This window comes from Cucurbita pepo, chromosome 1 (genome assembly GCF_057944985.1).
Source record: "Cucurbita pepo subsp. pepo isolate OVF chromosome 1, ASM5794498v1, whole genome shotgun sequence".
Lineage (NCBI taxonomy): Eukaryota > Viridiplantae > Streptophyta > Magnoliopsida > Cucurbitales > Cucurbitaceae > Cucurbita > Cucurbita pepo.
In genome coordinates this window covers 15,323,767-15,336,564 of record NC_141798.1, presented here as the reverse complement: position 1 = coordinate 15,336,564, position 12,798 = coordinate 15,323,767, and the positions used below count along the sequence as shown (strand labels likewise).

At 34.2% G+C, this 12,798-nt stretch overlaps 2 protein-coding genes across 2 annotated transcripts; both read right to left on the bottom strand.

Annotated features, from left to right (window-relative positions):
• Nucleotides 1–1,042: 1,042 nt before the first annotated feature.
• LOC111789156 (receptor protein kinase-like protein ZAR1) lies at nt 1,043–3,818 on the bottom strand. Its single transcript, XM_087126674.1, has 2 exons — nt 2,289–3,818; nt 1,043–1,987 (listed from the first exon to the last, which is right to left on the bottom strand). Exons 1-2 carry the CDS (start codon nt 3,697–3,699, stop codon nt 1,311–1,313), a joined length of 2,088 nt encoding a protein of 695 aa, XP_086982800.1. The 5' UTR covers nt 3,700–3,818; the 3' UTR covers nt 1,043–1,310.
• Nucleotides 3,819–7,659: 3,841 nt separating this feature from the next.
• Nucleotides 7,660–12,591, bottom strand: LOC111811852 (uncharacterized). Its single transcript, XM_023698891.2, has 6 exons — nt 11,832–12,591; nt 11,146–11,357; nt 9,711–9,999; nt 9,513–9,598; nt 9,333–9,424; nt 7,660–8,540 (listed from the first exon to the last, which is right to left on the bottom strand). The coding sequence occupies exons 1-6, from the start codon at nt 12,153–12,155 to the stop codon at nt 8,308–8,310; spliced, it is 1,236 nt and encodes a 411-aa protein (XP_023554659.1). The 5' UTR covers nt 12,156–12,591; the 3' UTR covers nt 7,660–8,307.
• Between the last annotated feature and the right edge of the window lie 207 nt (nt 12,592–12,798).

The window sequence follows — 12,798 nt, the reverse complement described above, 5'->3', positions numbered from 1 at the left end:
TTCTAACAATTCTACTCTATGATAGTTATATTCTTTTTTTTAATATAATACATTTCTTCCTCTGAAAACACACAAGAAAGTATTTATTTAAGAAATGGAGAGAATAAAGGTGAGAGGAGGAGGCAGAAGAGGACACAAAAATGGACAAAGTTGAGGTGTGTTGTTTGGTTTGGCATCTTTTAAGAAAAAGATGTGTCGTTTCAGACATTATCCCATAATGTCCAAAACATAATACAAAAACTCACATAAATATTTGCTCTTCTTCTCCTTTTCTCATTGTCTTCAATCATGATGCCTATAATTCACTATTCCCATTTTTGTTTTTTTCTTAGTCATTTCCGGTCACTCACCGATCATGAATCGTTGATTTGAAATACGTTTTGTATACACATATTTACGTACCCTTAATAACTGTCCAATATAAAAGTAAGATACTTTTACAATTTCTCTCCTATTTCTAATGGTGAAAAAACTATCAGCCTCATTGTGATGATGTCCTCGAATAATTTCAACTATCAACATACGGTTCATAATTGATTTAAAATAATCATCTTGAGTTCGAGTTTTCAAGTCTCTAGTTAACTCGTTGTTAGGTTAAATTTTGTTAACTTGAACATAGTTCAATTGATTAAGACAAATATTCTGACCAAAGAATTAAAAGTCTGAATCTCTACCTTACATATTGTTGTTAAACTAAAAGAAAGTTAAGTTTTGATCTTCAATTTTTGGTCGAATTATCTTTACTAGTTCTATCTCCATTAGTGTCTAGAGTTCTAAAGATGATGCTCTGATTTCTGCATAGTCGATGAAGCTGGAACAGTAAACTTTAATCATGTCATTTTGGATTAGAGATTTTCTGAAGAAGTAGCAACGGTTCTTTACAACTTATTAGATTGATGCATCAATACTTTATATTCATTCGAGTTATTTATGGAAAAGCCCATATTGGTATGATTAGCTTAAAATGTTAAATGTAACATTGTATCATTACTTCCATTACTTATTATAATAAAAGAATATTTAGCATAACAATAAAGTAAGATGGAGCAAATAATAGAGAAATGTCTTTATTGAATTAGAACATGAGGATGCCAAAGGTCTGCAAAAAGAGCAAGAAGAAGAAGACAACTTCCCAACATAATCTAAACATTTTTTTAATGAAACCTATAAAAAAGCATGCTCTTAGGGCAGACCACACAGCTAACAAAACACAACAATCTTAAAAACATCAAAATAAAGTCATTACCATCTTTATCCTGTCGTCTTAACCAATACACAAACTTCCATCTCTATTAGAACGGCTCGGATTTTTAATTCCTCGGTTCAAACGATACCCTTTCGAGCGCGTCCGAGATGTGTCTCATGGAAGGTCTCCTTTCAGGGCTTCCATGAACACAAGCCATTGCAAGTTTTAGTACCGAGACGATCTCTTCTTCGTTATCTGCATCTCGAACTAGATATGGATCAATGACTTCTGAAATTGGCTTTTGTTCTTCAATGCAGAGTTGGATCCAATGAACAAGATCCATTTCAGAGGAAGAACTCACTTGGATTAATGGGAATCTTCCAGTGATCATTTCAAGTAAGATCATACCATATGAGTAAACATCCCATTTTTGAGATGGTTTCAAGACTTTGAGTGATTCAGGAGCTTGATAATAAGTTCCAGTGTTGGAAGATGAACTGCAAATGATCTCGGACGTTATGGTTTTCGATGGCTTTGGATCTAACGGTTTATTCGATGCCACTCGATTCGATTGTACGGTCGGGGTTACTCCAGCTATGTTGGCAAGTCGAGCTAAGCCAAAGTCTGAAACTTTGGCTTCCATGTTCTCACTGAGAAGTATGTTGTTGGGCTTCAAATCTCCATGAACATACTTCTTGGGGCTGAATTCATGGAGATAAACCATTCCTTTAGCAATTCCTTTCATGATCTTTAGCCTTACCGACCAAGATAACGGCGTGAAAGCTTCCATTTCTCGCTTTCCTGTCGATATTTTAAATAATATGGAACAAACAAGTATATAAGTGTTACGATCATATAACACACATACTCGATCTAGATGAACACAAAGAATATGAGGGAGAAAATGCAAGGAGAAATATTGGCTAAAGGTTTATATGAATGACTTCAGGTAATACAGAGAATGCAGAAAGTACATCGATTTACCAAATATAACCATATATTGTATATAACTGTCTACCATATATAGCTTTACCAGATATATAACTTCACTACGATCATTCATTTATAATGTTTTGTGCACAAAAAGTTGTGAAAATTTTACCATGAATGGCAGTGGCCAGGTTTTGATTTGGTATGAACTCATAAATGAGCAGCTTCTCATCAACAGACCAGTAATAGGCTCTAAGAGTGACAAGATTAGGATGTCTTAGCTTTGCTATGGCTTCTACTTCTGTTTGAAACTCTTTGAGCCTTTGAGAACCGCCTTCGCCTAATCGTCGCACGGCCAACGTAACGCCGTTGTCGAGCACCACTTTATACATTATCCCAATCCCACTTTTGCTAAGAATGAATGCTGATGCTTTCAGAAGTTCATCAAGATCAAACTCAACTTGTTCATCCAATGCCACGAGATCGAGCTGCTCAACGTTCTGTGAAACCGTCTCGGATTCATCCTTCCTGAAACATAAACATTCTCTGCTGTTTCTTGGATTGAACAGTTTAGAATAACAATAGGAGATCAATAACCCAACTAAACATATGCCAATCATATCACCAAGTACTATGGCAATCACAGCACTCTTACTTAATCCACTGGCCTTCTTAGCGTTTTCACCATAAGTCCTTGGGAGAAATGGCAGCAATGATGGTGAAGAACATGTGTTCTTCAATGGGGAACCACAGAGCCCAGCATTCCCAATAAAAGCAGTGGGTCCTCTGTTCATAAGAGCACCATTTTGGGGTATTGGACCATTCAAATTGTTGTAGCTGAGATCAATGTAAACCTTTTCAGGTAAGTTCCCAAGGCTAGAAGGGATTGAACCAGAGAAATGATTATGAGACAAGTCAAGAGTTCCTTGTAAGCTACCCAAATTCCCCAAATCATTAGGAACAGAACCATCAAAGCTGTTGAATGAAAGATCAAGTTTCTCCAAAGAACTCAAGCTAGTTCCAAACCCATGAGGCAGTGAACCAGTGAAGTTATTCTGACTAAGATCAAGGGTTTTAAGCCTCTTGCATTGAAGAATCGAAGTGGGTAATGACCCATTAAAGAGATTTTGAGATAAATCCAGAGTTTGAAGGAATTTAAGCTTACCAATCCCATTTGGAACAGACCCAGAAAAGGAATTCCCATAGAGAACCAAGCTTTGTAGGCGTTGAGCGGAAAAGAGCGGTGAAGGCAAGCTCCCAAACAGCCTATTGTTCCTGAAATTGACATGGCGGAGGCCAGAAAGAGCCCCGAGAGAAGAAGGAAGAAACCCATATAGATTGTTCTTAGGAAACGTAAGGGAAACAACAATTTGGTGTATACAGCCAACGCCATTCCAAGAACAAGGGGTTTCATCAGAGGAATCCCAATCGGTCAAAGCCCCATGTGGGTCTTCGAAAATGGAGCGCTTAAATGACAAAAGCATAAACCCTTCATGATTCAAAGAACTTACAAGAAGACAATGAGAGGAGGAGCATAGAAGAAGGAGAAACAGAGCCACATTTTGGAAGGAGAAACAGAGCATTTCCAAGCAACAACACAACTTACAGTCTAACAAACTGAGGCTGCAAAAGGCGGAGAGGAAAAGAAATGAACAACAGAAAATGGAATTGGAAGCATGCAACCTCCACTTCCATTGTTTTATGGCCACATATTGCATATTAGATACCAATGGAGATTTCATCCGGACCCCTCTCTCAATCAAGTACGCCTCCCCTTAATCCAAGTTCGCTCCTTTTTCTATTGGAGTCCTAGTCATTTTTTAGTGTACTTTCGAGGAGCCTTCACTCCTTTTTCTTTTGGAGTCTCTTTTGTTCGACGTGGTTAAACTCAGAGCATTGTGGCTAAGTTTAGGGTATAGCTCAGATATCATGTTACATGAACACAACCCTCCACACAATGGTACGATATTATCCACTTTAAATATAAGACGTAGGTCCTTCATCCAACAAAAAAAAAATAAAGAATTCACGACTAACAACTTTTATTTATTTATTTTTGTAGTTTAATAAATCTAAAAATTAATCCTGATACATTAATAATAATAATTTTTATTAAAAATACATTTACTAAATTTAAATAATTGAAAATATAGAGATATAATAGAACAATATCAAAAAATAATAATCCAAAATTTCCTTACTTTCAAATAAAATATTAGTTGTTTGAACTCATTTTGGTTTTGCTCTTAAAATTTTTAATTCATTTTATTACATTCATTATCATAACCCTAATCTCTTAATCATTTTCCCTTTACTCCCCTATTCAATATTTCAATATACTCCCTATTCTTTTAACAATATTTCAATATACTCTTTCTGTTTCATTGTTTTCGGATCCTTGGGTAGGTTGACATTTTTTTGGTAAGGTCAACTCGACCAATCCAATCATTTTTTTTTTAATAATTATGTTTAAAATAATTAAAAAAAGAACAACCTAAAAATAGAAGGTTGGATTGTGAACTCTATTCGAGTTGCTCGAGTCTCAACCCAACCAACCTCAACTTTCTAGATGGTCCGTGGACATCCTAATTATTTTAACTAAATTAAACTATTTCAATTATTTTTTAATTAATGTAAAATAAATGGGGAGAATTCTATTTTTTTCTAAGTGGACTTGCTTCAATACTCACTCTCACATTCACAATATTATGTAATATTTTTAGAAATAAATTAAAAATATTTAATAATAGAGGCTAATTTTTATTTTTAAAAAAACACTTAAATATTGAGTATTATAATTTATATATCTTATATTTATCTCAATTTAGCTTCATATAATTTTTGAAAATTCAATTTAATGTTTAAACAAAAACAAACAAATAACGAGTTTTCCCCCATAATCTCGCGATATAATGAAATGGGCGGTAAAGTACGATATATTGGCACGTGAGGATAGTAGCCGTTAATCATTGGCCAAATACTCAAGGGCGGGGAGGGGCAAATCAGCAAATTTTGAATTTTGAAGTGACTTATCTGCAAAATAAATAAATAAATAAATAAATAAATAAATAGCAGTAGCTGAGGGACAATAAATAATCGGAGGCTTTTTCAATTCCAACCATATTCCCAAAACGCCCTCAACTATTTTTCTATTTACAATAAAATATCATTTTAATTCTATACTCTCAATTTTATTAAAATTTTAAATTAGTTATTTGAAGTAAATTTTTATTAAAAATTAATTAAATAGCAATGATAATTTACTTTAGACTAATTTTTCATTATTAACGACCAAAACTAAATTTGAATATTTGAAAATACGATAGTTAAAATAGAATAAGTTTCACGAAATGAGAACTAAAATGATATTTTAATTTTTTATTAAAAAACACTACAAATTACCAAATTAGCCTCCACCAAACTCGTCATTTTCATTGCTTGAATCTATAGGTATGTTATATAATTTATGCTAAAATAGTTAAAACAAAGTTAGAGGGGTGTGTTGTGTATTGTGTTCGAGATAATTTTATGTAATTAGACATGATTCTTTTTCAGCTCAATAATTATGAGTGGGAGAATTCAATCTTTAATACTTAACGTAATAATTGATGTCTTATCTACTAAGTTATACTCGAATTAACAATTTGATATTACGAGGAAAAAATATGTTATATCTTTACAATATTTTATGTCTTTCTATTTATGATCACCATATTGTTTTCGTAGATATCATTGATGTTTATCTTTATTTTTTCCAATTGTTCGACCATCATGCCCCATTTCGTTAGTAGTTCTGAAGATTAGGCTATAAGTATATCGAATGGGCCTTTGATTTGTCCTTCTTTTTTTTTCGTTGAATGAATTTATTCAACAATTTGAAGTTCTCACTACCATCGTGTGGTCTTCTTCAGTAGTTGATTATAATTTAACCCAATTTTTATAATTTGGGTTGAGTAATTTGAATTGAATAAATTCTCGAATCACATAAAAATAAGTGATCTACAAATTTGTAAATACAGCGGATGGAAAAATATATTGTTTTTCCTTCTATTTATTCCCTTGTTTTGTCTTCTATTTGTTCATTGTTTTTCCTTCTATTTATTCCCTTGTTTTGTCTTCTATTTGTTCTTTTTAGTTTGCTCTAACGTTACTAATTTTATAGTGTTTAAAATAAATAAAAAAAATAAAATAAAAGATAATTTTTGTCGTTAATTTTGGATGAAAATTTGTTAATATTTTATTTCAAAAATACTCTTAAAACTTTTAAAAAAAAAATCATTAACTTTAGATTTTCCTTTAGTTTTTTTCTAATTTTTCCAAACTAACCTTCTGCTCTCTTACCATTCTTACAATTTTTTCTACCAATCTTGATTCAACTTCATTCTTTCACTAAAGTTACAAAGTTATAATCCATCTTTTCAAAATAATTTTTCATTCAACATAGTGGAACTTGATAGAAACCACATTCTCACCATTCATGGAAATCGGTCGAAACTCCGATTTCTAGCCTAATTCTTTCTCAAATTTCTTTACGTAAAAATTGTGAGAAAACCTTTGAAGATTAACATTAACATATTAAAAACTCAAAACCTTACTCCATCAAAATCTTACTAGGAAAAATTGAAGCCAAAACCCCATAAACGTTACCTTTCGTGCTGATTTACCCCTCCCTGACCTTGAGTATTTAGCCAATTTTTTTTTTTTTTTTTTTTTTTTTTGTTAAGTCAATTAAGGGGGGAAAATAGTCAGTATGAAGCTTTGCTTCTCATAATCTAGACTAGAATCTTCGCCCCTTATGAATCTTCGTCCAGTTTGGAAGCCACAAGTGTACACTTGATTTTTTCCACAAAAGTCTGTGCATCCACTTGGTCATTATAGTGATTTTCGTGTTTTCTCAAACTCTTTTGTTGTTTTTGAATTGATGGCTGGAATTAACAAGGATATTAGTAAGGAGTTGTTGGGTGGTCTCTATGGAGTGGTTTCATATCATGTCTTGGATGTTGAGTTACACTTACTTCTAAACACTGATTCTATGAACCAACCAACTACTTTTCTGAAACAATCAATTTCCCCAAATCTTCATTCAAATTCAGTTCCAGTAAATTTGAATAAATTCTTAGATTCATCCGTAACGGACTTGCATCAAAAATCCAAAAATATAATACAACCAACTAATTTTGTACACCTAGGTTGAAATCATTTCAACAGTGCATTCATGAAACATTTTTCACCACCTCTCTGGGGGATAACTGTGGCCTTCCTTTCATTTGGTAAATCTCAACGGAAGAATTTTATATAACATAACTCGACATATCTTCTTAATCAAGAAATAAAGGAAGTTGAAGCTAATGAAACAAACACACAACCCAACACTAGTTTCAAACTCGATGAAAAAGAATCCAAAACGCAAAGAGCATGGACAGCAAGCAAATATATGAGATACCAGATATTACTGCTACTGATCCATTCAGCCATTCGATACAACAAGTTTGAAACACCAAAACAATGCATCAAACCTGCATAAACATTCATTGATAACGAAGGAATAAAACGATGGAGCTTGAATTAATGGTTCATTGATAACGAAGCTCTTTGTAACAAATTATACAATTTTCGATTGTAACTAAGGCACATAAAAAGCATCCAAATACATTGGGAGGGGGATCCATAGCTTACTCCTAACATAACCTTCCTATCAAAAATCCCCTCTCCATACTTTACATTCTAAACATCCTCAGGACAGTAAAAAAGGCCTGTTTCTTTTTTCTTGCATTTCACCTACGGTTAATAACTTATTAAGATAAAACTTTCAGTAACTTAAAAGAGTAAAAAAGAAAGGATAAAACCTGCTACTATGCAGCAAAAGCACCAAGTTCGTCCGTCCGACTTTGAGCGATGGTTTGCAACAACTTCATCCAACAGTATTTTTGCTTTTCCTTTATTGCTTCTTCCAATTTTGACCTTTGATTGAGCCTTGTTTAATTCAACATCCACCATCCTCCCCCACTTCCAGTTCCATCCCAAATTGGTCTTTTCCTTTTTCCTTTTTCCTTTTTCTTTTTTTTTTTTTTCCTTTTCCTTTTTCCTTCCCATTTTCCAAAATTAGAATAGTGCCCACAAATCACGACATGGTACTGAATACTATGATATCTTGATTTCCACCTTTAGATTTCGTAGACGTTACCAGAACTTCACCGTCGCCTGAAGAAGAGGAAGTCGGGGTGGTTTACTTGGCGTTGTCTTAACCAATCCTCAGCATCCTGCAAAAGTGACTTTGCCAATTGCCACTCGTATCTGCCATTTGGAGTCCATAAAGACCCTCTAAACTTGTATGAAGCTAGACCAAAAACTGGCAGTGACATCTTAGGGATACCATCTATCTCACTGGGATACGTTAGTACAGGACCTTGTACACTGCGTCCCCCTGAAATTAAAATAAATGAAGAATCAGTACCAAAAAAATTTAAGATGTAAGATGTGAAGAGGCCCATCATATTATCAACAATCTGGATACAACTTGCCCAGATGCAATTATATTTGTAAATTCGCAGAGTGGCATGGAGCACTAGAACTTGTTTTAAAGTTACAACCATGAGGAGACAATTACCAGTTTATTACCAGCTTATTTCAAATGCATACGCAACAAAATAACAGCCAAGCCATAGACAAAAGTCAGAACTTATTGGATTAGTGTACGCTGGTTTGTGTCAAAACAGTTGCAATGTACGGGCTAAATCTTCTATATATAACTTGGTAAAATATAAACCATTGGTATTTTGTTCTTAAGATACCAAGTCATCCATGAATACTTGCATGAAGAGCACAAATTTATAAATGAAAACCATTTTAACAGAAAATCGGAGACCAATCTCCAATAAAGTTGTGGAGTAAATAACAAATACAGACAATAAACTTAGCAGTGGAAGTTGTATTCCTTAAGATGGTTTCAGTGAAGAAAAATATGAAAATGAAGTTGTGAAACATAATAGAGCGTTGCTACACAAATAATCCCTAATTCCAAGCATTGTCAAAGTACTGTTTGAAGCCGCCATCAACCTCAGTTAAGACAGAAGAGCAGAGAGACAGAAAAAGTCTTCTATATACATAAAGACAGGTAAAAACATTATGTAGCGCAAAAGAAAACAAGGAAATTAAATGAACTACACCTCCACACAAAAAATTAGACATTTAAGAAGCAGAGACAGAAATAGACTACCTCCCATTGGCGTAGACAAATAATGAAAGGTGAGGAAGCAGGCATCCAGATCCTTTAATGTTGGTCCAGTTGGAATCCTGTAAATTGGATACCTAAAAATGAACCACCAAAACACAATAAGTGATACATGCAAGTAAAAAAGTGTCCAATTAATCCAATTAGCTTCAGGCTTGACAGTACCATGCCACAGAAAACCAGCTGGAAGGCAATAGATCACAACTTCGTAATGTCCTGAGCTCAGGGAACTGGAAGGCAAGATCTGATATCTGGAGAAAATATACTACAGTAAGGTTATGAGGGATAAAAGGCAAGAATTTATGTATTTTATTTTCTTCTGATTTCAACAGGGGAGGGGGTTCTGTTTAAGCATTTACATGCCTTATCTGCTAAAGGTTCACGACTATAAGGCAAATCCCGTTCAAGATGCTCAAATAGTAGCTGGCCTTGAGGATTAGGAGATTCAGCCTCGTCACTAGAACAGTCTTCTTGAAGTCCAATTAGCTGGTCCCGCAAAGATATCCTATCCATTCTACGAGAAAGCTCAGAAGATAAGTTGTGATGATTGAGTTGTTTCTCCATGTATTTTAGAGCTCGTTCAGCTTCTGAATCACTACTACCATCACTACTAGAATCTCTGAAATCACTATCACTGTCCTCACCTGGTTGCCTACATCACATAGAAAAGTCCATGCTAAAATACCAAGTATTCAGTATACTGAGTACCAACCCAATGTTAAACTTTAAACACTTATTTAGTGAATCAAAATACGTTATCCTTCAAATTGGTCCAGTGAACTTACGCAAGGATTTATTTGGTTAATTTTTACATCAAACCAGAGAGAATTTATCATAATCTGTCAATAAAATAATGCAGTCTTTACCCCTTCACCAGGTTGCATGATACGGAATAAGGCAATCTACTTCAAACTGCATCAAGTGACCTTTCAATTATTCTTAGATAGGTTACAAACTTTCAGTTAGCTTATTAAAATATTAATTCTCGGATTTAAGAAGATTTATTATTCTTATTATTATTAGAGAATTATTTTTAAGGTTATAAGTTACCATTAGCTAGTGATCATTATGGTATTGATGAACATGAGAGTTATAACCTTTCAATTTACCATGAGAGTTATAACCTTTCAATTTACCATAAGTTACTCTGAGGTTTACTTTCAAGGTTATAAATAGTCATTCATTTTGTTGCTTTAATATGAAGATTTTGGATATTAAAATGAAAGTAACCTTGAAATTTCTTATGTTTAGATTTGCATTCTAGAGTGATTCAAGTAGCCTTGATCAAGCTATCTTGTGGAGTGATTTGAATCATGAGTTTAGAAACGAGTTTTTTTTACGCTTGATCTTGACCAGCAAAGTAATCCGTTCCAAAATTTTCCCTTGGCTTGATTCCTTGTCGTTTTTGAGATTCTTGGATAATTTATAATTAAAGGTCTTGTTCTTCAACAAGATTGTTAGATTGAATTCTCAAGTGTTACATAACACATATTGCCGAACTCATTACAGTTTATAACATCGTCGAACCAAATATTAGCTATCAACTCCTACAGTTCTTTTGCCCAAGAAAAATTCTTGAACAGTTCGATAATCTTTCTAATGATTGAATCAAGAATATAAGTATGCATGATATGAAAAAACAAAAAAGACATCCACAGAAATTGACCCTCACTTGAACATTTGGCTATATTTCACCAATAAATTCATACAAACAGCTTATCAGAAATAATTTAGAAAAAACAAAAAAAAAATGCAAAGAATTGTATAGACAAAATTTATTTCCAGATAACGAGAATACCTTAACTTTGCAGAGGACTTCAAGGATTCACCATATATCTGTATACCGGATAAATATGGTACATAATACTGGATAACACTGTCACTGTCGTTTAGTACAAGAGGCACACCTGCACCATAAGCACTCCATTCCTTAAAAGACTCCCACAAATCACCTAGGACAAAGTATGGTTGAAATTCTCCGTCACAGGTTCTCCAACCCTTTACCGTTGTCTGAAATGAAAAACAAATGAAGACAACATCAGAGGAACAGTTAACTATTGGGTTGTCTGAAATGAAAAACAAATGAAGACAATATCAGAGGAACAGTTAATATTGGGATCGTTAATTGAGATTTTAAAGTTGATACTAGCTATGAAAAGAAAAATAAACCATCATTCGCTGATCCTTGATAAACTTGAGGCGATAGAAAAAGGAAAGACATTAAAATTTCAACTGCAATCTGTATATTATCCCTCGAAGCAATTCCCACAACCAAACTAGCTTTCTTCTTCGCATAATCCACTTATTTGTTATATGGTTCAGAATTGAACCGAAAACTCAAAAATCAATCCGCTTCTCAGAATTAGGAGGGCCATACTGATAGCCGCAAAAGGTAAAGACTTAAAACATTTGAGAATCGACTTTTTCACACTAAAGAAAACAAAATATTAGCCAATGGAAGAGAAACTTCCAATCGATTCAAACCTTTGAGAGGTACTGTGCAGGTACAGATGGCGCGATAGACTGCAAAAACCGCTGCAGATTACTCAGCGACGATACCACTGGCTCAAAGGCCGACATCGAAATAGATTTGGGGAGCTCTTCACACGCATCTCCGCTCTCGGTTTCTCTAGTCACCGAGGACACCGTGGTCGGTTTAACCACAGGAGATTGACCTGCAGAAACGTCGCTCTGAGCTCTACGGAGCTGATCATTTTGGCGTCCCTGATTCACCCTACGAGCTTTCGTCGAATTGTAAAACCTATCATCACCACAACCACGACCAAACTGCAATCCAGCACCTAACATTATATTTCGAAAACCAAACGAAAAACAGCTCCGGAAAATCGCAATCCGCAGTCCTAAAATCCACAATAAAAGTCAAGGAAATGCACAAAGTAACAATCTCGGTAAAAACCAATCAGATTGGAACCAAAATCCCGAAGCACAGAAGAGTAACGATTGATTGCGAGATAGAATCAAACAGGCAATCAGGTTCCAAAATGTGAGAGAGACGAAAACAGAGCCCTCCTGTTGTTCGCCAAAAAATCCAGGCAAATCGAATCGGAGAAGAGAAGTTTGAATGCAAAAACCTTAAACAGATTGAGACGCAATGGATCTAAAACACAGAACGAGGGTTTCAATGGCGTCGTCGAAACAGAGAGAAGAAAAGAGAGCAATGGAAGAGAAAAAAGGAAAGAGATGGAGGCGAAGCAGTAGGCTGGTTTTTCCAAGGAAGAAAATAACCACTAAATTGATTTTAATATCATTTTATTTTTTGTTATTTATTTTATTTATTTGAAAAAATACATACTTTTAATATATTTATATTTAATGGATAACATTATGGCCTACCGCCAACCGTCTTCAAGCAGTCAAAATGGGCGTCCTATTAAAATTATGATTAGGAGTAGTAGGAGTTTTAAATGGAATACCTTCGTCTACGTCATTA

What these genes read in the sequence shown, in the direction of transcription:
- LOC111811852 (XM_023698891.2), bottom strand. Translation starts at nt 12,155, where the DNA reads ATGTTAGGTGCTGGATTGCAGTTTGGTCGTGGTTGTGGTGATGATAGG. An exon ending in GTGAACCTTTAGCAGATAAG is followed by an intron (nt 9,599 to 9,710) that starts GCATGTAAATGC and finishes TATTTTCTCCAG; the next exon opens with ATATCAGATCTTGCCTTCCA. An exon ending in AGCTGGTTTTCTGTGGCATG is followed by an intron (nt 9,425 to 9,512) that starts GTACTGTCAAGC and finishes GTTCATTTTTAG; the next exon opens with GTATCCAATTTACAGGATTC.
- LOC111789156 (XM_087126674.1), bottom strand. Translation starts at nt 3,699, where the DNA reads ATGCTCTGTTTCTCCTTCCAAAATGTGGCTCTGTTTCTCCTTCTTCTA. An exon ending in CCTGGCCACTGCCATTCATG is followed by an intron (nt 1,988 to 2,288) that starts GTAAAATTTTCA and finishes AAATATCGACAG; the next exon opens with GAAAGCGAGAAATGGAAGCT.